Source organism: Tympanuchus pallidicinctus, unplaced genomic scaffold (assembly GCF_026119805.1).
Source record: "Tympanuchus pallidicinctus isolate F22 unplaced genomic scaffold, pur_lepc_1.0 scaffold9, whole genome shotgun sequence".
In the NCBI taxonomy this organism is placed as follows: domain Eukaryota; kingdom Metazoa; phylum Chordata; class Aves; order Galliformes; family Phasianidae; genus Tympanuchus; species Tympanuchus pallidicinctus.
This window is the reverse complement of record NW_026294813.1, coordinates 21,112,037-21,136,629: the sequence shown is the minus strand read 5'-3', so window position 1 is coordinate 21,136,629 and position 24,593 is coordinate 21,112,037. Positions and strand designations below refer to the sequence as shown.

At 41.5% G+C, this 24,593-nt stretch overlaps 1 protein-coding gene across 1 annotated transcript in view; it reads right to left on the bottom strand.

Annotated features, from left to right (window-relative positions):
• The window catches only part of SETBP1 (SET binding protein 1), a 267,955-nt gene that overhangs the window by 125,048 nt on the left and 118,314 nt on the right, over window positions 1-24,593 (bottom strand). The window contains exon 4 of the mRNA XM_052670636.1: window positions 20,556-20,627. Within this exon, the coding sequence (XP_052526596.1) occupies window positions 20,556-20,627 (72 nt within the window). The remainder of the gene's footprint in view (window positions 1-20,555; window positions 20,628-24,593) is intronic.

Here is a 24,593-nt window from a genome sequence, read left to right as displayed (position 1 = left end):
CCGCACCCAGCAATGACACTGGGAAGGCAGCAGTGCAGTATCCATAATCCTGCTGGGATGTACTGGAGCCTTTGGTTTGTCCATTTCAAATGCCTCTGAAGGTATTTGAAGATGAGATGCAGGGGTAACAGATGGGTTCCACTCAGTGGGTGCGTTTGGAGTCAGCATCATGCACAGAAGGGGGGGAAGAGAGGGCTGACCCCACTTATCCTCTGCTCTCTGCAGTACACAGATGGGTAAATTAAGAACAGGAAGGGAGCCCAGCTATCAAAAATTGCTTTTCTCTATGCTTAACATGGTTTTCAATACTGAAAGACAATGTATAAGATCTCAGGTGTTCTAAGCAATAATAATAACAAAATCCTAACCATTCTTATAATTGCAGATCATCCTTATTCTTCATTTAAGACAAAACACACAGATCATCAAGCTCCCAGCAATCCCTCCTGTGAGCCTCTGCATCTTCTTTCCAGAGATAGCAGGGCCACTGAGAGCAAAGGAGAAGGAGCAAAGCCTGAGGGTGCTGGCAGGGCACAGCAGTCACTGTGTCACTGTGATAATCTGGTTAAAAGAGGAGGCCAGGGCATAATTAAATGTCCTGGCCTGAAGTCCTAATAGATCAGCTGGAAGACCTGATGCTCTCCCTATAATAAACTGTAGCTCATTTATTACTGCTTTGCATATGTATCTAGAAATGAGTTCAGCCCCAAGCCCTGGCTCTCCCTATTCTCTATTTCCAGGGATACCAACCTTCTGTTCACAGACTTTTGTTGCATCTATGACACCTACTTTTATCTACATCTGAGAAGCCACAAAATGACACAAAGAGATTTTGTCACGCTTTTTTGTAGAAGCCACGAAATCATGCATGGTATGATCTTCTTTCAAGACTACTGCAACTTTGCAGACAGAAGAGACAGTGTTTTAGATTTCTTTACTAGAATTTTGCTGTCACATTATGAGATGCACTGAGTTCCCAAGCATCCTTTGGAAGGACAAGGAGCAACAGGAGCAACTATGTTCCTCAAAGGAGAGGACAACCCCTTTTGGCCTCCATGAGTCTAGCAAGACAATAGAGGATGCACTCGCTGTCTACTGATGTATTAGAGATATAATGCTGGGAGATAAGCAAGCTGTTTAAGTTCATTTGCACACACCACAAGAGAAGAATGTGTAAATAAATTAAGGGTATAAAGTGGAAGAAGCAGAGGGAATAAGAAACAAAACTAAGGGAACTTAATAGGTTTGTATTAAGGGGATTACAGGACACGAGGGATACTCATCATGAGCTGATTGTTATGACCCAGGAGACCTCATCCAGCTTTACACTGAAACAGGGCCTGACTCAACCTTTGCATAAAATGTGCTAGGGTTAATCAGAGGTGATGATGATGATTGTGCTTAGGTTGTTCAGAGTTCATGGATCTCTTCAGTGCCTAGAGATCCATTTTGGCTTTATAGGAAGGCTGGCAGTCCAAGTGGGACTATTTAGATGTGTAATGGTAGGATGATATAATCATATCCTTTGTCATCTTCTTTTCTTCTTCATGTATTCCTTCATAGTTCTAGATTTGAATGATAATTCAAAATTAAATTTGAATTTTCCTCATCCTTTGGTAACAGCCATTTTTCATTCCTTCTAGAGGCAAAATTGGATTTCTCACTGATGTAAAGCAGGATAGCTCCACTTCAGCCATGGAGCTATGTGAATATAAAATTGGCAGGAGATCAGTCAAACCCTCAGATAGGACAGATGTTAACGGCTGAAGTTCATTCAAATACTGTAGCTTCCACTTGGATCATCTCATCCTTTTGTCAGGTTAATCAAAACGTGTCTATCTGCCTTATTCCTGATGCTCAAAGAACACACCACATACTCTGACCTTTTACAACATGCAAGAGGTCTATATTTCACATGCCAGCTATTCATCAGTAAGAATGAGTAAACCTAATGGCTTCCTGCAAAAATGTTGTTTTTATAGAAATAAAGAGAAAAGCAATCTAATAAAAATACTGCCTTAGAGAGCAGGCATCATCTTCTTCTTTAAAAAATCATTTTTGCTGATAAGACAAATCAAGTCAGCCTTGAGAACTATTTATTTATTTATTTATTTTCCAACTAAACAAAAGCAGATGAAAGGTAATCAAAGTGCTAATTTTCAGGTGGCTCTAATTTGGAAGAGTTTTTCAGGACTCAATACTGCGCAGAAGTAGTGGCATGCACCTTTAACATTTGGATGCCAAGCTGTCAGCAAGTGACTTCAACACGGCCTTTATCTTTTCTCTTTTCTATTTATACATTACACAAAGCTATTTTTTCCTGGGCTTAATTGCACATCAAAGGACCAACTGAATGGTTTGGTTTGGGAGGTTGCTGATAGCAACACTGGGGAATCCTGCAAATGTAGGTCTAAAATTTCAGTTCTTTCCAGTGCTGTATCAGTGAATACAGGTAAAGACAGTGCAGGCAAAAGCACTTTGGTTGTGTTTTTGCTGGTTTGAGTTTGAAATAGAGAATGTTAGATGACCATTTATTTTCTAAGCTCCCTCCCTCTAAACCCAAACCTGCTACGTAAAAACACACTTGTAACAAAGCTCATTTCAGTCTTTCAGAACCAGAGCAGCAGATCTTACAAGACATTCAGGTGTTTCCACGTCATCAATATGCCCTAAATACTGGAGTTTGGTATCCATTCAGAAACAAGTAAAATATTTCCATTTCCCAATTATTTCTAGGCTAAATGACATATTTTCCCAGATGCTTAACTTAGCAAATATGGATTCTGAAGGACTGTTACAGCATTAGAGGAACAGAAAAAAAATTACGACATCAAAATTGGTTACATTGGATGTACGTATCAAACTGAATGTTTCACTGACTTCATAACAAGTACTCACACCTCTAAATTCATATTGAACTGAGATGTGGTCATAATGTACCTCAGCTTGCTTGAAAACGTTTCCAATGAACTTAGCCCATCTTTGGTCTTCATGCACAATAAAACTCACTGGACTACTTGCTTCACCTATGCCAAGCCCACTGTTTTTGATGATGTGAAACACAAGAGTAGATGAAACAGAGCAGCGCTTGCAGCTTTGGATCTTCTCGAAGACAAGAGCAAGAGCAGATCAAGCATTTTAGATATGGAAGAAAATAAGAATTTTCAGGGGAAACCATCAACGAAGTATGATAGAATGACATTAATTACAGAATTTGGAATTTGGTTTGGAAAGAACCTCAAAGAGCGCCTAATTTCAAATCCCACCCAAGAGGAACATTGCCAACTGCCAGCTCAGGCTGTTCAGGGCCCCATCCAACCTGGATACCTTCAAGGATGGGGCTCCCACACTTTGGGCTATCCAGGCCTGCACCACCCTCTGTGTAAAGAATTTCTGCCTAACATATAATTAAAATTTCTCTTCTTTTAGTTTACAGTCATTCCCCCTAGTTCTGTCACTATCAGACAGTGTAAAATATTAACTCCTCTCCTCCATGTAAGCTCCCCTCAAGTACTGGCAGGTCACAGTGAGGATTTCCAGGTTCCTTCTCTTCTCCAGGCTGAACAAGCCCAGCTCCCTCAGCCTATCTTCATAATAGAGATGCTGAAGCACCCTAAGCATCTTCATGGCCTCTTCTGGACCTGTTCCAACAGCTCCACATCCTTCTTATGCTGGGGACCTCAGGCCTGGACACAGTGCTCCTGATGGAGCCTTACAAGAGCAAAGCAGAGGACAACAGTCTTCTCCCTCGCCCTGCTGCCCAGACCTCAAAATAATTTTTAAGCTCCATCTTACCCATCAGCACTGCCAGCTGCTGATGTTGGGCAGAGCAGGAATCAGTGGGATGTAACATTCTGTATGTTAAACAAGCACAACTTCAGACTGTGCAGCCATTTCCGACACTTTGACTTGATTATTTTTGCCTTCTTTCCCTAGCTTTCCTTCTCATACTGATTTAGCTTCTCTCAAATGAAATCTCTGGCAATGTTGCTGCTGATTCAAGATACTTAAAATGCCTTTGAATGTCTCAGTGTCAATTACTGCTTATTTTTGAAAGGAAAGAAAAAGCAAAATAGACAAATTCAGACTCAGGAAATAATGAATAGACAGAGTTCCACATTCATAAATAAAACAACATACTTTCTATAGCTCTTACATAATGCTAAAGGGATGTTTTGCTTTAAAATCAGCACCATTTTAGTAGGTCTTTTTGTTCTACTACTGTTGTGTTACTTTTAAGTGGGAGAGGTGTTTGACAAGTGAATCTTGTCAAGTGAAGTAATGACAGCCTCAGCTTTTATTGACTTTGTTAAAAATATTGAGCTAACTCAGTATTACTGAGCTCAGCAGCACCTGTAAGAATAAACTAAAACAATATGTGAGTGGTGAACATTGCATGAGAGTATATTTAAATTCATCAGAAGCTGATTGCCAAAGCTAGGGAAATTTAAAAGCTGTTGGAAAACCCTTTCTCTACCTGCAAATCCACCTCCAAGCTTTACTCTGCTGCACAAATAGACGTATAATTTTCCATAAGAGTTTGTAATGGTGCATGCATTTGTTATAGAGCCAGTTTCCCTGTTTCTGTTTCCTTGTCGGCAGGTGACTTCATGAGGAGTACAGCCATGGAGGCATGTTTGGGGTGAGGAAAAAGAATGGAGAGACCACTCAACTCTAGGTTGATTGCCACTCTGGTCTGCACAGGCCAGTCCAATGAGAAATGTCTCCAAATAGCATTAGAGAGTGTACCTGTTTGCAGATATGGCAAACTAATTATATGGAGCCAACTCTCAATGGAAATAATAATAATAATAATTACAATGTTCCAAACAGTGCCCATCTGGGAATCTCAATTAGCTTCACAAACAGTAATTAATTTAGCTTCTTAACTCTCTGTAAGATAGAGAATTACTAATGTTCCCATTTCATGGATGGGGATATAAAAATGCAGAAACATCTATGAGGCAGTATCTGAAGTTATACAGCACATCTTTACCTTGTTTGTTTTCTGAATTGGTCTGTCTTCCACTACAGCAGCTGGTATTTCCCCTTCCTTTTCATGCAAAACATATATTCTGCTGGTTTGGACCAAAGGAGAAGTAAATCTCAAAAGTCTCCAAGGGTCTGACGTAAGCAAAGTCTGCAGTATAAGACCTGTGTTAAATACCATGGGTATTGTCTTCCCATCCACTGCAATGAAAAATGTTTACTTAGTAACCCAAAAATGAAGTTTCCTTAATAAAAATGACGACAAACATGCCTTTATTTACTTCTCTGAATACTGCTGTCATACAGCAGATCATAAACAGCAACTCAGATCAGGCAGTAGGAGGAATGGCAGACCATCAAGTACACGTCTATGACCTTAGATGCAGGGCACAACAGGGCTTTGTGGGCAGCACTCCAGTGCAGTGAGATAATTGGTCCTTCCCTAAAATAAACCCCAATCCAACCATACCTACAGAGCTGTCTTCAGCTCTGTAATCCCTTGGTATTTTAAATCCCGTGGTGAGTTATGATATAGCAGCGTGCATGCAACATCAGGCATGTTGTGACCCCTCAATAGTGCTCAGTAAACTTATAAAGGATCAGATGGACTAAGAAAAAAGGCTTAAGATATTGGTGTTCATAATACCTGACCTTGACTTGCTCTCTCTTTCTGAAAACGAAAATCTTTTTGTATACTCAAAACATTAAGAAGATATCTTTTTTGTTGAATGTTAATTGAATATGGTGTGGACTTACTGATGGTTCCAAATATTCCCTGGTAAGATGTCTTCACATGTGATGCTGTCTTGCAGATAAGACAGGAAGTAGGAACTGTTCTCATCTATTTTAACTTCTTCACATGTAGGTTTGTGACTTGGAAAAATTTCATCGTGTCTCGGCTTCCCACACACACACACACACACACACAAAAAAAAAAAAAAAAAAAAGGAAAAAAAAAGAAAGGCCTGCAGCTGGTGTTCATGGCAGCTGTGCTGCAGTGAATGCAAAGTGGATGAAAAATATTACTATTGGACTGTGGAAGGGGAAATTTCGGACCCACTCATGCTTTGTAGCAGTGTGAGGGATGGCATAAACTGCCAGACAATGGGGAATGAAGTCCACTGCAGCAACAGTACTGGAAAATGAGCCCCTGCTCTTCTGAAGCCTACCACTACTTTAACTTTCCCAGTTTAGGGTTGCTACTGTTTCCCTGCAAATTCCCTTTTGCCACATTTCTCTGATGTGAGCCAGCAGCTCATTTCCTTTGTGTCTATTTGTGGCTGGCATGAACTGTGAGGGCTGAGAAACACATTCAGAGGATCTTTTACAGCTCCTGGTGATGAGGAGGGTTGTGGGCAGCAAAGTGTGTCACCTACATGTTTACCAGCTGCAAAGCTGAAACCGATAGTAGGGTACAAATGGAGATAGCTGATAGTCTCACCTCAATCTGATATCTCATGTGTCAGCTCGTGTTTCTGGGGCCTGTGTTGCCTGCTGCAATTAGTCCTGCTGCATCCCACTGATGGTGGGCTCATATAATCCCGGGTTCCTTGCGGACAAACAAGTTTCAACACAGCTAAATGCAAGGAGCTGTGCTTGAGATGCGGTTGTCCCAGCTATGAGTAAAACTTGAGAATAGCCCTGCCAAGAAAGACTTGGGAGTTCTGGTGGATTAAAAAGTGAACATGAGCCAGCAGTGTGCACTCACAGCCCAGAAAGCTGGTGATATCCCAGGCTGCATCAACAGAAGGGTGGCCAGCAAGGTGAGGGAGGGGATTGTCCCTGTGTGCTTTGCACTCAAGAGGGCCCATCTGGAGTGCTGCATCCAGTTTTGGAGTTCCCAGAATTAAAAAAGGATGCGGACCTGTTGGAGTTTGGTTCAGAGGAGAATCAGAAAGATGATCAGAGGGCTGGAGAACTTCTCCTACAAAGCCAGGCTGAAGAAGCTGAGAGTCTGATGAGGAGAAGATTCTGGGGAAAACTCATGTTTTTTTCAGTGTTTAACGGAAGATTATAAACAGGAGGGAAACCAACTTTTTAAATATTGATAGGACAAGAGGGAATGGTTTTAAATCAAAGTAGGGAAGATTTAAATTAGATGTCAGGAAGAAGTTTTCAAAAGAAGATGGTGAGGCAATGGCAGGCTGCCTGGATAAGCTGTGGATGCTCCAACCCTTGAGGTGTTCAAGGCCAGGCTGGATGGGGCCCTGGGAAGCCTGATCTGGTGTTTTGATTAGTGGTTGGCAACTCTGCCCACAGCAGGGTTGATGATCCCTGAGGCCCCAAGCCATCCTATGAGTCTGCAAAAACAAGGTGCACAATCTACCTACTGTTCATTTGTATGAAAATACTCATGATTCTCTGTCATTCAGGATGATGCTATCACAGCTTTATGGTTGTGCCCTGCTTGCAGTGCTCTCCAGGCTCCTGCACACAGGAGGTGGCTGTGAAGTTGAGCCAGGAGGCATACGCACAGTTCACCTCCTCTCCCAGTGACCAAAACCGCATGAAGCAACTGGGAAAAAGAATGGTACATGCAAAATGAGCCATCACTGATGAGCTAGAGAGATTGAGGAAGGAGTAATATTGGAAGGGAAAACGCTGTGCACCTGGAAGATGAAACCACCCATTGGCATCTCAGTTAGGGGGAAAGAGAAGGGAGCAGCATCCAGCTCTTCACAGCCCTGGTCTAAATGTCTCGGGAAGGGAATTCAATGAGATTTTTTCTTCCTGGTAGGTATCACAGTAGTTTAGATTCAAGTTGTGAATCAGGCAGATGCGCTTTTTAAATGCCCCTGACTGGCTCTCTTCCCCAGTCATCAGGAATAATCACCGCTCTTGTGCAAAGTGGCTATGGGGACAGTCATTAATTTCCATGGCCTGGAATGTAAACAGCAGCAAAAAGTTTCTGTTCACTTTTCAGGGAGACTCATTTCTCATGAGTATGTGTAAGTGTTTGCCCTTTGGAGAGATATGAGATTTCTCTGTCCTCAAGACAAAAGTGACAATTCCAGAGCCACTGCCCCCAGCAGACTCTAGCTGCCCACTCCTTGACAAGATGCTTCACTTCTTGGGACAGTTCGGGATTCCAAACTGGATGGCAGAGGAGAACAAGAGGAATCATCCCAGTAAGTAGCTGGGAAAAGCAGTATAATCTCTTGCTCCTCCAAAACTCTTCATCTTTCAGTTATACTTGCCCAGGATGACAATGAGAACTGGGGCAGGGGGGCAATTCTGGATTGCAGTGGTATAAGGAAAAGGAAAAGCATGAAAAAAAATAGAGAGAAAAACACTGCAAGTGATCAGTCAGCATAAACAAAGCCTATCATCTCAGGCAAGAGGCTGAAGCATGACTGCACTAAACAAATCATGGTGGAATCAGCAACTAGCAAAGTAATTGGCCTTATTACAGCTGATGGAAAATTTCTAACGCTGCCCATGTTCACTTTTGAAACACTAATCAGACATTTAATTTGCTCAGTTCTCATGTAGCTGATTGACCTTCTCTCCTCTCTCCTTTCCTCTCCTCTCCTCTCCTCTCCTCTCCTCTCCTCTCCTCTCCTCTCCTCTCCTCTCCTCTCCTCTCCTCTCCTCTCCTCTCCTCTCCTCTCCTCTCCTCTCCTCTCCTCTCCTCTCCTCTCCTCTCCTCTCCTCTCCTCTCCTCTCCTCTCCTCTCCTCTCCTCTCCTCTCCTCTCCTCTCCTCTCCTCTCCTCTCCTCTCCTCTCCTCTCCTCTCCTCTCCTCTCCTCTCCTCTCCTCTCCTCTCCTCTCCTCTCCTCTCCTGTCCTTCCTTTCGAACCTTCCTATGGATCTCTATAGAGTGGATTCAGTAGAATTCTCTACAGGGGAATAATTCTCTGCTGAATTCTTCTGGTTTTTTTTTTTTTTTTTTTTTGTTTGTTTGTTTGTTTTTTTCAGGAGGGATCAGAAATGGAAAGCTTAACTAAGGCAGTTTACTGCATACATGTAAAGTATTATATCGGGGATCTGGGCAAAGTATTATTATACATGCTCATTACTTCTAAGGTTGCAAAACAGTTTAAAATATTAACCCATATATTCACATCCTTGTAACTTTTATAAACCTTCGCCGAATGGGCTGAAAAATGTCATGTTTTCTCTTTGCTTGATGGCAATTTTCTTCCTGAAAAATTGAAGAAATTCCCTCCAGCTGTCAGTTGCTCCTTTTATTTTCCAATTTATTCAGAAGAGAAGTAAGGGTGGGGGAAGAAGGGGAAACACTTTTCTCTTTTAAATTATTCTAATCATATGCTTTTAAATAGGGCAACATTCTAACCTGCTAGACTTTGAGATGCTAAATGGATGTAAACATAGGGCTTATTGAAGGCTCCTGTCTTCTTTTGGTGAGTGAGGGGAATAAAAAACAACAAAAAAAATCAAAGGTCACATCATCTGAAGCTACGACAATTTAAAAGTATCATTGTGGGCATACTAAAGTCAATCAAGCTCTTTTAGTCTGTTGGCTTTAACAGCATGGCATCATCCCTACAAATCCTGCTGGATACGTGTCATAAATGTCATTTGCCATAGGTGTTGATTTACATTAGATCCCATTTCCGTGTCATGTGAAGTAGTCACAGAAGCATAGGTTCTGCTCCTCCTTCCTTTTATGGGAGCTGAAGACATACTTGCTCTTAGAACACGCCACCTTTCAGGACTGAATATTCTTTTTAAGGCTTCACTTATTGAACAGATCTCCCAGTGCTCTGAAGTAAAACCTCTAGCAAATATATATATATGTTATGTGTGTGTGTATACACACCATGACAATCAAAATAACAATAAGCTGCATTGTGTCTCCAGGTGGGGACTGGAGCCCCATTCAAACCTGCATCTGTCTCTAACTGAGGAACTCAATAGTAGGGATGTCTCAGCTCAGGGGTCCTTTGACTTGAGACTCTATAGTCCAAGCTCTGCCTTACTTATGTTAGGAGCACGGAGACTCATAGTTCATCACTACAGAGAGCACCAGCAGCATGCTGGCCAAGAGTTCCATCAAATATTGACCCCATCCTGATCTTTAATATCTTCCAGTGTCACTATCACTAGATGGCAACAAGGGGCATACTAAATCCCACAAGGCTTCCAGAAGGACAACACTGAACTCAAGCCACTTTCGAAACACATTTGAGACTAGAAGATGATGAACAGACAAGTTAAGGCAGGTAAGACTTTATCTTCCTTTCTCCACTCCAAACTGGATTTGTAGAAAATTCCTCCAAGACGAGCCAACAGGCAGCTGCCAGGGATAGAAGTGGAAACACAGGTAGCCTCATCCTGTTTGTTTTGTCTGCTTTCCCTTTCTCCTTTTTCTTTCTTTCTTTTTTTTTTTTTTTTTTTTTTTTTTTCCCTTGCCTTTAGCATCTCTTAGTACTTAACTCTGTCAGAGCAGAGTAGCTGGCTGCAACTTTATGCCCCAAGAAGTTAATGAGAATCTTCCCACTCCCTTCACCCCACTCACTGTAAGTCTTTGATACATACCCCAACTTGTCTACAAACAGGTAAAGCTTCTTGCTGGAGATGTAGTGCACTCAGGGAATGGATCTGAAAAGACAAAGGTCTCTTCCTAACAGTGCTTTTGACCTGCTCTGTGGCCAGAACAAAGCCACCTCATTTTGTGCTATTTCTGTTCCCTGAAATGAGTATAGTGTCCTACTCTTCTTTGTGAAGCGACATGATTTATATGCGGAAAGCATGACATAAAAACTAAGTATTGTCACATAAAGCAAGATGAAGCTATAAAAAGAAGCCAAGGTAATGTGGGTGCCATTAAAATCCTGACACTGAGTGCTAGAAGTGGCTTAAATTTGCTGCAATACTCCCGCTGTTCCATTTTATTAAGCACAGAGAAATATTCCCTTGCAGATAAACATTGTGATGTGGTAAATGTCCAGAATTTAATGGAGTCCATTATAATTGATGAAAATGTAGCTTTCATTACTTTATAAATGCCTTATTCATATATATTAAAAAAAAAAAAAAAATCCAGAAAGAATGTTTTCCCTAAGAAATTGCCAAGTAAGAGAGTAAGCAACTTTTGCTAATGTACCTTCGTCTCTTCTCCAGGGCTGTCCCTCCTGCAGAGGAAAGGCTCTTATTATACATCAACCAGCCCTTTCTGTAGTCCTCTTCCACACTTCTCCCAGTGCAATGCACACAGCTCTGTAACAGCTGGCCGTAGCTGGATGTGTTGATAGGGACCAAAAGCTTTTTCCCACTTCTGCCTTCCTGCCTCTGTCCATACATTGACTCTCGCCTTAGCTTTTAATGTCGTATTGTCTTTGGGCCAGGAACAATATTACATTTGCTTTACTGTGCTCTGACCATGACAGGGATTTTTATGGTCTAACACAGTTTCATTCTCATAAGTGTGGACATGCTGCTAATTAAAGGGGTCACACTGGAAACAAAGGAATCTGTAATGTTTTTATTTGTTTACCATGAGTTCAAGTTTCTCCCTCCAGCCACAGCCTCGTGGTGCTTTGATGCCAACCACCTTCAAGAATAAAAGGGGAATTTAGCTCTTAAATGTGATTCGGTCAGAGGTATCTCGGTTAACACCATCCATAAAGCATCTGTTTCTTTGTTACACAAGACAAGTCTGAGACCACGGCATTGAAATAGAAGTAGTGTGAAGAAACAAAACAAAACAAAACAAAACAAAAGATTCTTTTTTAGCTATAAAAGGCCAATCTTTATACGTATAAACAAATGAGGGTCTATTGAGTTTTGATAACTCTCTGTTTTGTTGCTCATACATGAAGAGGGATGAGGAGAAAATGAGGTTTCAGAAAGCTTTTCTTTTTAAATTAGAGAATTACACAATGTGGTACTTCAGTACCATGAACACCTGCTGACAGTATGATTGCAAAACAGGACATTCTCGAGGTTGCAGGAAAATGGGCACAAAAAGAGAATCCTGTTATCAAGCAAAATATCTAAAAGCTGTGGTTTAGTGTATGTTTCTTCTCTGACTTTTAAAAGCATCACATCCTCAAATTCAGACAAGCAGATGGCTGCCAGAAATGTTCTGAAACCAGCAAGCTGCTTGCATTGGACACATCATTTTGGTGTCTTGGCCTCTTGACTCATACATTGATTTTTATTTCATTTTGTTTTGATCCAAGGCAATTGCAGAGGATTTGAAAGTCACCACTGACCTCTGAACTTCAATGATGGCATTTGGGGGCATTTTATCTAAAAGAGGAGATAAGGGCAGAAATGGCCACTAGCTTCCAAGAAGAAAATAATAATAATGACATCACTTGTAGTTTTAGTTGAAGTAGCTGAAAGAAGCTGCTGAAGCCATACAGAAAAGAAATGACAGAGGTGAAAAAATGTTTTGAAGAGTGTGCAACCATGGCAATGCCTCCTTTTTTTTTTTTTTTTTTTTTTTTTTTTGATGGCACACAGCCTCAGCTGATGATGAGCTCCTTGCTGACTCCTTGTACTTCCACAGCAGCAGCCCTAAGTTGTAAGTCACACCATTTCCAGCCAGCTGAGGGTCTGAATTTCTGTTTCTTTCCTATTTGAAAGAGTGTAGAAATGTAATCCTTGGTATGAAAATGAGTTTTAGGAAACTCCAGTAGATGTGCAACATTGTAAATATGTCTTCACTGCATTTCATACTGATCTGAGCACATACAATCTGACCTTGGTTCCTTACAGAAGGAAAGAAAGTACACATCTATCTTTCTTCACATAAGCAGCCTGAAAAGTAGCCTCGAACTTCCTCTCCCAACAACTAAATGGCTTGCCATACAGGAGATGAACTACTGGAGGATGGAGCATAAGGCTGATGAACGTCCTGTTTGGGAGCAAAGGAAATATGGTGAAGTTCATTTGCAAGACAGAACCTAGCAGCTAACAATACAAAAAAAAAAATCTCTTGCTGTGCACATACCAATTCCTGATGAGAAGAGCACAGCCATCATTAGTGATGTCCCTCATATACTGCTGAGAGATTCCCAGTCCCTCCAGGTGCATGGCTGAGCAGAGACAGCAGTGTTAGAGGAATCATCCAAGACTCAGACAGCTATGTTGTCAGGACCAGCATGGCCCAGGCTGCTGCTCCTGCTGTAGGGTGGGCTCTAGCTGAGAGAATCTTCCTGTGTCCTTAGCTAATTCACATGGCAAATGATGACTGTGTCTCATTTATCCTCACTGAAGTGGTGCTCTGCTCAATTCCAGGCTCCTTGCCCCCCAACACTCATACTATCAGGGGGCTGGAGCACCTCCCCTATGAGGACAGGCTGAGGGAGTTGGGCTTGTTCAGCCTGGAGAAGAGAAGGCTGCGAGGTGACCTCATTGCAGCCTATCAATACCTGAAGGGAACCTACACCCAGGAGGGGAGTAAACTCTTCAGAAGGGCTGACAACAGCAGGACTAGGGGAAATGGATCCAAGTTGAAGGAGGGAAGATTTAGGTTGGATGTTAGGGGGAAGTTCTTCACAAGGAGAGTAGTTAGGCCCTGGAACGGGCTGCCCAGGGAGGTTGTGGATGCCCCGTCCTTGGACGTGTTCAAGGCCAGGTTGGACGGGGTCCTGGGCAACCTGATCTGAATGTGTACGTTTGGTGGCCCTGCTAGGCAGGGGGGTTGGAACTACATGATCCTTGAGGTCCCTTCCAACCCGGGTGATTCTGTGATTCTGTGATTCTGTGATTCACGTAGAAACACTTAATAAAGAAATGTTGTCTGTGTCACAGTGCAGTTCTAGAGACCAGAACTAGAGTATTCCTAAGTGGGAAGAACTGTGATGACTGTCTTGTGATATGCAAATAAAATGCTAGTTTAATTTATCTGGATCCAGTAAAATCTGGAAAGAGCTTATGGAATATCACACTTAACTCTTCGTTTATGAAGGCTGACAATTGTAAAATCAATCTTTTTTTTTAAAACCAAACTTTCATTCACGACTTCATTGTGAAGCTGTTACGGATACAACTGAGACCGCCAAACTCACAGGAGAGTGTGTGAATGCACACACGGGAATGTAAAGCACATTTTCTTCCTCCTGAGGCAAGCTTGGAGGAAAAGAGGTGGATACCAGAGCCAGTGCATCTTGATTTTACCAGCAGCTGGTTCGCTACACCCAGAAAACACAGAAGACTGAAATGAATATGCACTATGTCTGCAGGTTGCATGCAGGCTGTTACCCTTGTACTTATGTTCCTGTTGGTTATTATTATGCGTGGAAGGAGGGAGAGCAGAAAACATTGGTCCCCAGGGATGGCATGCTGTCATGATTTTCAAGCTGGTTGCTCTGCAAGTAAAAGCCAAGGTGCTAGCAAGTAATGACTGCAGATTTTGATGCCTTGATTTCTGCTGTGTGGATCGATATTAACAGTAATATTATATTTCCAGGGAATACTCAACTGACAGAACTATTGATTATTTGGTATGTAGCAGTGCATTGATACTTGATAGCAAAATGGGACACTGAAACAATAAATGTGTGGTGGTTAACAAGCAAGACAGGACATTGAGTTTCAGTGGTACAACTGGGATACTATTGTCAAAAATGGAACATCTTTAGCATGTCAAGAATATAATTTTCTTATCTGACTTACTGAAACATCCAGGGAAAACACCTTATGCACTGAAACCCACAGATTAAGGTCATGTTTCCAAATAAGTGCCAGATTCAATTAATAACTCCTCCCCCATTGTGACCAAACACTTGATGTACTCCTGAAGGGAAAATGTTTTGTTTGAAGTGTTTAAGAAAAATATTTATTCTATCATGGCATCTTGCGAGTGAAAAGATTTTAAAAAGTTAATGACACATTACACTCCAGTTGCAGTAGTCAAGCCACAGTTACATTTTCATGTAGGTTTTTGGTTCAGTGAGTGTGAAAAAATACACTCGTATTTTTAGTTGAGAATTACATGAAATAATGACTTTCTTTATTGAGCAAAAACATTTTACTCATACTTAAAAGACATAGAACCATATCTCTCCATGAGCCCTTTTCTTGCATTAAAGCCTACAGTTGTCTTCTGTGGACACATTTAACTATCAACCACCAGATCATTAAAATGAAATTATACAGAACACCAGCCTTTCGATTGAAAAAGGAACCTCCATATGGTGAGGGAGAACAAAACTCTTTCTGTGAAGACAAATGGCACTTGCTGTTGCAGGAAAGATCAAGTAAATTATTTAAAAACCTTTCTGAGCTCAGAAAGGCATAGAAGGAAACTAGTAAATATGCAGGAAATTCCCCTGTACTATATGTGACCTTTTCTGGGCTAATACAGACTTTCTTTCTGCTGCTGAATGTTGGACTCTGTCAGCTTATCTGCTTTAGCTTCCATCTACAATGGAATAGAGGTCAGGGCTATGGGAAGCTCAGTCAGTCTCTGATGGAGGCTCTCTTCACTCTTCTCTGCTGACAAATAGAATTTAAGGTGATGGAGTCCAGTTTCCCATCTGGGCCTGAGCCTCCTCAGCCACTAGCAAATTAAATGTGCCCAGAAATACTGCCAGGCACGGAGGCCAACTGGCACAGAATGGTTCATATCTCTGCTCACAACCATGTCTTAGCTTCCTTAACACAGCAGCTAAATGCAAAATGAACCCTGATCCATGTTTAGCAATGATTTAAGACTTTGCTAGTTGTCATGGACCAAAAGCATGCCAGGGTCTGGTAGTCTGAGTATCCGCATGTATACTCATTCCTCTGCACAGCAGCTTTTGCAAACACCACTTCGTTTGCTGAAGACAAACAGCCTAAGGCACTGGTATGACATAAATGTCCTCCTATCCTTGTCCTATCCCAAGATCACCACATTCCAGCAAAGTGAAGGGAGGTGTATGGCTCTAAATCTGGTTAAAACAATAGTGTTTTTCGGGTTCAAGCTATCACTCTTTCTCAAGTGAGAAACTGGAGGTTTCTGTTGTCTGTAATCTAAGAATAATTGCAAGGAACCAGGCATTACATGCTTACAATGACAAAGTTAGACAAACACAGCTCAAATTCATAAATTGTCCTCTTTTTCCCATTCCATAGCACTGTCATCTATGTGATGCTATTTCTTCAGTACTTGCCACTTTAATTGGTATGCCCCTAGAAAAGCATCCCACCTCTAGAAGTTATCATGTGCTCTAGCCATTCTAATCTGTAGAACATAAGATGTTCTAGATGAGCTTCTGTACTAAGCTGAAGATCAGTTAATCTGTTTTCATGGATCTCTCTGAGTTACAGAAACTGAAGACAAGAGAGTGCTTTGAGTACACTGGTATAGGAATTGTTTGGCAGAAGATCTAGTAGCACAAAGCCAATCCCAGGCCGAGAGGGAAGATTTTAATACAGTGTCATCAAAGTCCATACAATGTTCCATACCTCACAGAGACCCTTGTACCTTCATCCTCTTCACCACGCACGTCACAAAGCATTCTCAGTGGAAAGATTTAAAAGGTTTCATCAGAAACTGTTACTCTCAGAAGGGTCCTTTCAGAGCAGCTCATCTCTCCAAGCACCTTTCATTGCAAAGCCATTGGTGGTCCGGGTATATTTCAGCAAGAGCATGTTTGGAGGAGATGGAGGCAGCAGAAGGGCTGCTATCCACCTTTCAATACTCCTTGCTTTTCCTATTGGAAAAGTGGTGAAGGATGGAGTCAGACAGCAAGTATCTCTTCATAGCTCCTGGACATCTCCACAGGCCTAGTAGCTACAGTTTAAGTCCCATGTGGGTTCAAGCTTCCATGTTTCACTGCAGTTCCCTGTCCTGGGGAGCTATAATATCAGGAAGATGACTTAATGCCAGCAGAATCTAATGCTTTATGATCCTATCCTAAAAGGCAGGAGGAGTGGGAAGCTCAGCAGGTACCTGATTGAAGAGGCTGGGGGAGATAAGAAGAGATGGTGTCCTGCTGTGCATTTCCTCCACCTCCATAACCTTTTCATTTTCAAAGACTTTCTGTAGGGTTGTGGCAGCTATTGTTCTCCAGACCTGATGCATCAGCATCCTCTGATAGCAGTTAGGGAACACTGATAGCAGTAAGGGATTCATGCACTGCCAGCCCTTCTCTCTCTTCCCTTTAGGGAAAAAAAAAACCAACAGATCATTCAGCTTCAAGAGGAAACAAAACCTGTACAACTTAGAGGCCATAATTCTAGTACATGCAGGGCTATTTTACATACTCCATAACAAGCATGGACTTCCTGTGTGTGTCTGGATCATGCTCATGTATATCCATTTACATTTACATAGTGCTTCACAAACGCCCTACTTTCTTTCCCAGAAGTGGCCTTGGCAGCCAGGCCAAACTTTGGCACAACCATTGAGCCAATGAGCAGAGTCAACAATGAGTGGGCATTCTCCTTCAGGCTATTTATGTCAGAGTATCAATACTGGACATCAAGTTAGAAGTTTAATTTAAATCTACAATGTTTAAGGATGTTTAAGGAGTAATCTTGTGCAGGTAGTAGTCAAGCTTTATGTAAAAGTTGTTTACATTTCTCTTTGACTCCATTAAAAGAAAAATGCAACTATGGCCATACATTTGTTTAAACACAAAATTTTTGTAAATAGAGTTGAAACAGGGTTAAGTGCTATATTTGTTATCTCAAAAATGTCACAGATGCTTTATGTGAGTGTGTTTCCCATCAGTCCCAGATAACTACATTCACAATGTGCACACCTTGGATTTGGGACTGCAGCTCCCTACACGCCTTGGACTCCTGTCAGTATCTAAAGGGGAGCTACAGGAAGAAAGAGACACTTTAGCAGGGTCTGTGCTAACAGAACAAGGGGAAATAGTTTCAAATTAAACAAGGGTAGATTGTGGTTGAATAATTCAGTCCCTTTCAACTCTAAGGATTCTATGATTCTATGACTGTATGACTGTAACTGAGGGCCTGTCTTTGGGTAGAACTTTCTATCAGAATGGGATTATTAGTCATAGAAAATTTTGCACTGTCACTTACAGTATTGCTAGAATAGGAGGTCAGAGAATATTAGGGATAAACTGTAAGCTGTGATATTCAGCAGGAGTTGGCAAACTTGAACGTGTTTGAATTGCCCATTCCAATACTTTACTCCCTCATTTTCATATGCTGGTCTTGGCTCCAGTGCTTTAACCACCTGAATGTGCTGAAGAAGGATGCTCACTGGAAAGATCTCATAACAAAAAGACTATTCCTGGCCCTCTTACCATCACATCATAATCCGTCCCCTAATAAGGCTTGAGATCTCATCTGATCAAAAGGTCATAAGATGCTGCTGCTAAGTATCACTCTGTCTCTGCTCAGCCGAAGGCATTTATACTTCATACAGCAGGCAGGGAAATGCAACAGCAAAGCCTTCAAATCTGTTTGTATAATAGATGAAGTCTTTTCCATGTAGCATTTATCTTCCTTCAGGGAGTGACACCTGATAAATAAATCTTGAGTTGCCAATGAATTTAAATAAAATAAAGACAAATCATATTCTTACATGCTGTAAATACATAGCTGCAGAGAGCACAAGTTCCCACTGTCCCAACATTTCCTCCACAAAAGCAATACAGCAATGACTGTTCTCAATTTCTGCCAAAATCAGGGGAACCCAAATCTTTGAAAACATAAAGAACACAGTGATAGCATAGGAGGGAATTAAAAATACATCACTCATTTAGACTAATGAAAGGGTATAAAGTGACATATTGCTTTTTAAAATTAGCAAAAAGCAAAAGGCAAAGAGGGGGAAAATTAGCATATCAATAAGAGCAATGGAGTGAAAATGAGAGCACGTCTAGTAAATGGTGGGATGCCTCTCTCCCTGAAAAAACACTGGGGTAGGCAATTTTCTATATATCCTAGAATGAATATAACACCAAACAACATCCTATCAAACACCACCACGTTGGCCAGCCAGACACCACTTCACTGCTGTGTGCAGGTGGCTGCAGCTCCATCGGTCCCATGCTGCTCCTGTCCCTTATGGCAAGCAGTGCCCATGATTGCCTACCACACAGAGCCCTCATCTAGCACATCTACAGAGCTAATTTAAGAGGGTATCACAACTGGAAAAAACACTGCTTTGTGTCTCCCACATACTGAGAAATTGTCACCACTGCATCAAGAATCTGTGTTTCCCAAACCCCTGCTCTCCAGAAGCAGAGCTAGGGACAGACATTGCCTTTAACTGCAACTGGCAGTCATTTTGCTTCTCTCTGTGCTTTCAAAGCTGAGAGACATCAAAGATTAGTTGAAAAATCATGACTATTTCTCCCTAAGAAGCAACGCTGGTAATAGGCTTCAGGAAAAAATCCTCCTAAATGCAAGTGATAAGTGTAGACTGCGTGAATGCTGACAGGTCTGATTATAATTATCACTGCAAGGGAACCAACACTAACCTCCCCTCTGGAAGGCAATGACAATTCCTGGAAGGGAACATGCAAGTGAATTATCATAAACAAAATCATTGCATGTGGAACTGACGTGCACTGAGAAATGAAATAAGACCTCAATTTAGAAGAAAAAAAAAAAAAAGAAAAAGAAAAGAAAAACTAAAAACAAATGAAACAAATAAAAAGCCACTTTGAGAGCTCGTTCATGTTTGCTCCTGCAGAAGACGGTATTCATACTCTAAACTTTTATTGACTTCAGGATGATGCCTGAGATGGAGTCATGCACTAAAAAGGTGTTTGGAAGCAGGATCTCTCCTGAACCCCTGAAATCATATTTAAAGAAAATGCTCTTCAAAATAACATGGACATAATGCCCCAGAAAGCATGTTGGTCCATACTGAGCTAAGTAACCAGAACTAAGATAAAATTCAAACCTCGAACCAAGCACTCCCCTTCCTCATATCCTAAAAGACAGAAGCAACACAGAGGGCTTTAAATTGAACCTATACCTTGGCTGAAACACAATCATGTTAGCTTTTAGGTAGATTTCCAGGAGAACTAGATATGATAAGTAGTATACTTTCATGGTCATCCTGTCTTATCCTTCACTGTGCTTTCTCTGATGGCATTATATTTTTCATAGCCTATGGATTGTTTTGCTATTTCTCATTCTATTTCCACTGGAAACTTGGAAATAGAAAAACTCGGTCAGTTTGGAATAAGAGTAGAAGGACAGCACATTTTTCTTTCTGAACAAAGGGAAATAGACATTATCTTCTTAATTGTAGGCTATAACTGCAAGGAAGATGAAGAGGAGGGCCTCAGAGTCAAAGGCAGTTCGAGGAGTTTCATTCTCATTATATCTCAATGGAGTGAAGCAAATAAATTGCACAAGGAGACATATGGAAGCTCACTACGCAAATGGCCTATTTAAGGCTCTTACTTTATAATTAGGTCCCAGTGTCAGGAGGTTGGTAACAATTATTCACATGTAGATCATTTGGATACAATAAAAACTGTTATAAAACCCAAGCCATCATAACAGTATGCATTAAAAAGAAGTCCTTTTTGGCTTGATGTTTCAGACTTTTTCACTTCGCACTTGGAATGTCAATTTCTGTGCTATGCATATCTGAAGTTCTGCATATAATTCTTCAATAATGAGTTTGGAAGGGAAAAACCTTCACAGATATAATTCCTTGGTCTTACCTTATTCATGGATTTTGTCACCAGACTCTGCACAGGGAACCCACACTCTCTTCCCAAATTCTTCATCTGGTTCTGTGGTGTTTCCCAGAGCAAAGAAAAAAGAAAATATTAATTGTAGACATGGAAGTGCAGAAAATTATCACAAATATCTGAATATTTTCACTCTTCCAATTCATTACATGCTTCTTTGTGTACATCATCCAGGACTCTTTGAACTAGGGTACACCCCACTTGCTTCAGCCCCCATCAGTTCTGGAAGGTCCTCCAACCTCCTTCTTGAACCATGTAGAGGGACAAGTTTCTGCTCCAGGCAGCTCGGGTGAAAGTGGGCAATGTGGTGCTGTCACAACTTTGCCCATTGGTCATTAGGCAAATCCTAAAGTGTGACAACTGGGACAAGAGCCACTGATTTGTATAACAACACACACTGCTAAAGCTTGGGAAGAGCTTTAGGAAAAAGCAGAAAAGGTATCCAATAGTGTCAACTAATTTGCTTTGTTTAAGACTTAAAGCAGAGGGCTAAAGATAAAGATTAATACCTTCCAAAAACTTTTAAAGTAGGGTAAGTTTTTTTAATTCAGTATCATTCCTATAGCAAACCTACAGATATATTTCTGTATTTCAGGTGCAAAAATCCCTCTCCCTCTCTTCTCCTCCTACCTCCTCTCCTCTCTTTGTCCACCTCTTGAGCCCTTCCCACTAAAGGTGAAATATTTCACATTTTCACCTGTGATAATGCATATCACAGAGTGTTTTCTTTGCTTTGCTTGTCACTGATTTTGCCTATGGCATCTTTTTAAGCAACAGCCTGTGCAAAGATAATAGGTGGCACAATTCTCTGTAACTGGAATCAGCAACAAATCAGCCATCTGCCACTCCAGGGGTCTGAGATTAACCTAGCTACTGGACTGTGACTGCAAAGCATTTGCACATTTAGATTACAGAACTGTGAGGCTACTGGTAAAAATAAAAAATTGTTGGAAGTGGGGAAGGTGTGGGGAGAATGGTTTGAAGAAAGCATTGGAAGAGCCCTCTGGATTAACCCTTCCATTTGCAAGCCATCTTATAACAATTTCAAGCAAATAAGGTTTCATTGTAAGATATTAAAAAGAAGTGTTTGAAGAAAAGAACTTGAGATTCATGAGATATTATGCTTCAAGGGAATACATCCAGAGAAATTAATAATACAGGCAGAAAGACAGACAAAGACACTCAGCTGCATTGTCACTGCTTCACAGTCTCTATAGGGAGGCTATGATCAGATGGCTTGCCTGGATCACTAGAAAAGTACAAGAAAAATGTCTTTGTCCCAGGATGGGCACCCTTACACAAGCTCTCATACTCCAGAGCATTGTCAAGACATTGAGGAAATAGAAGAGATTTGTGCTCTGCAGTATGCAGTTTAGGAAGGTTCTTTCATTTTTCTGTTCTCAGTTTATCTTCCTAAACATCATGTAATACAATGCTGCACTGCTCATATGAATACTGTTGGAATACATTAATTTTTTGTCCATGTATTTGGTATCCTGTCTATAAATTTGTTCACTAATTGTAATTTGGAAAGCAAAATAGTAGGAGGTTTAAATCAGAAAGAGAGACAAGTTGGCTGGATGTCCCAAAGCATGAGCTGTGCTCTGTGCAGGTGCACGAGTGTTAGGACAGATGCCAGGGTCTCCTCTGCTCACTTTGATGTGGGATTTAATCCCTAGTCCCACTGTTTGCTTTTTCAAGTTGGCATCTTGTGGTGAGGGATCTTAGGTTAAAAAGAGGGGGCTGTGCTCAGAGGAAGAGCAGCAGCACAGCCAAAACCATCAGCAAGGACATCTGGGAAATTCAGGCATATTCTGCATAGTATGTACCTTTGGTGAGGATAGTAGCTTAAATACACAATTCACCTCATTAAGTTTAAAGAGGCAACGGAAAAGCAAACAGCAAGCCCATGTGTGCACATGCAAACACATATATTTATGTGTGTACTTTATTCACTAAGAGCAGGTGGCATCTGGTGGAAAGCACAGTAGCACAGCAATTACACCAAATTACTTGACCAACCTTCTTGTTGACAAGGGGGAATGGTTTTAAACTGAGACAAAGGAGGTTTAGGTTAGATATCAGGAGGAAGTTTTTTTACGCACAGGGTGGTGACACACTGGAACAGGTTGCCCAAGGAGGTTGTGAATGCCTCTTCCCTGGAGGCATTCAAGGCCAGACTGGATGTGGCTCTGGGCAGCCTGCTCTAGTGGTTGGCAAATCTGCCATGGCAGGGGGTTGAAACTAGGTGATCATTGTGATCCTTTTCAACCTGTCCATTCTATGATTCTACGATTTTTTCCCCACCCACTCCAGTGATTCCAAAGTTCCTGTGACAAAGGAAAAAGAGCAAGAATACACAATGGCATCTCTTTTGCTCAAGCCTAAGTCAGGCTACAGCAACCACGTGATTGGAGGAACAGGGAGAGAACGGTCACTGCAGACATCCTCCTCCATACAAAGATATGTCACACTAGAAATTAATACATATCCTAGAGGCGTTAATCTATGACTGTGTTTCTGATGGTCTGAGATAAATGACCATTGATCTGCAAGGAGCTATCTTTGGATAAGAGAAGGATGAAGGAATGTAGCCAAATAACATTTCAGTCACAGTCTATTTATCACATTATTTCCAACAGGCATTGACTGAGCAGAATCAGGTCCTCCAAAACCAGGTTTACATGTTTAGAATCAACATGAGATTTGAGTGGATTTGCATATATAGTAGGACAGGAATTCTAGGTGAGATAAAGGTCATTGGGATCATCCCACAGTTTGGGACTACAAACTGGACCAAGCTAACAACGTGCAAGCTTCTGAGACTCAGCAAGCTGATGAGCTTCTGCCTGTGCTTTAGGAAGGTCCCTCGAAGCTGATCTGCTGGCTGCTGATAAAAAAACATGTGGATTTGTTGTCAGACCCATGGTTGGGGGTTTTCTCTTCCTAGTCTCTAATTACCGTCAATACACCTTAAACTAGTGATCCAAATTCCAGTATGATCCAGACAGAAAGACAGAAATGCATGTATAAATGCAGTAGTGGAAAGATTTTTTTGCTTCGAGCTTCCATTCTGCAATCTTACAAGAATGTTTCTAGATGCTGTAAACATTTCAAAATGGTTAAAAATTATGCAGCTTGCATATACTTTTTCTCATCCTACGAATGAAAGGAAAAGGGGAACATAACAGGAGAAAACCTTCCCTTTCAGAGAAAAAAACAGAGCAAAACTCCAGCCCAACCAATGTGAATCAGTTATGAATTGCTGCCAAAGTTTCAGATCTCTATTGTTAATGTCTTTTTGCCTAGGTAGGCTTTGCAAAAAGGGGCTTTTACAAAAGAAATCCCACCTCTGCATTTAGCAGAGGCTTGACTGACCATGTAACTGTGGCACACAGCCTGGAAGTTGCTACATCCCTCAGGAAATGAGAAGTGCACGGGAGCACCGATGCAGGCAACGCTGCACCTTGCAGAGATTCGTGTGTCCTACAAGTAACCTTGCATCATGATACAGAGCAGCGAGAGCAGCCTTATGGGTACTGCGAGAGGAGGAGGACAGCAAGGAGGAGGGGAAGGAGTGGCACTGGGGAAACAGTCAGAAAACTCCCTGGGAACCAAGTCTTCAATTTCTTCCTAGGAAAAATTGCAGAAATAGATAGATAGATAGATAGATAGATAGATAGATAGATAGATAGATAGATAGATAAATAATCCTTCTGAGCTGAGACTTCAGCAAGCAGGAGGGGATAGGTTTGTTTGCTCCTTCTGTTACCTACTTATAATCTTTTACATGTGAGCTTGGTAACATGCGCAGCCAGGCTAAGAATGGATAAAGACACAGCATTTCTGCCTTACATTTGCTGTGCCCAAGTATAGTGCTGTTGCGGATACTGGGGACTGCCTGGCTCCTGCTACCCCCTCTCTGGGATGGAACAAAGAGAGGCAAAGCCAGGAGCAAGAGTCCCCTAATATCACTGGGATTAGGCAAGAAGGGAAAAGGGTGGCATT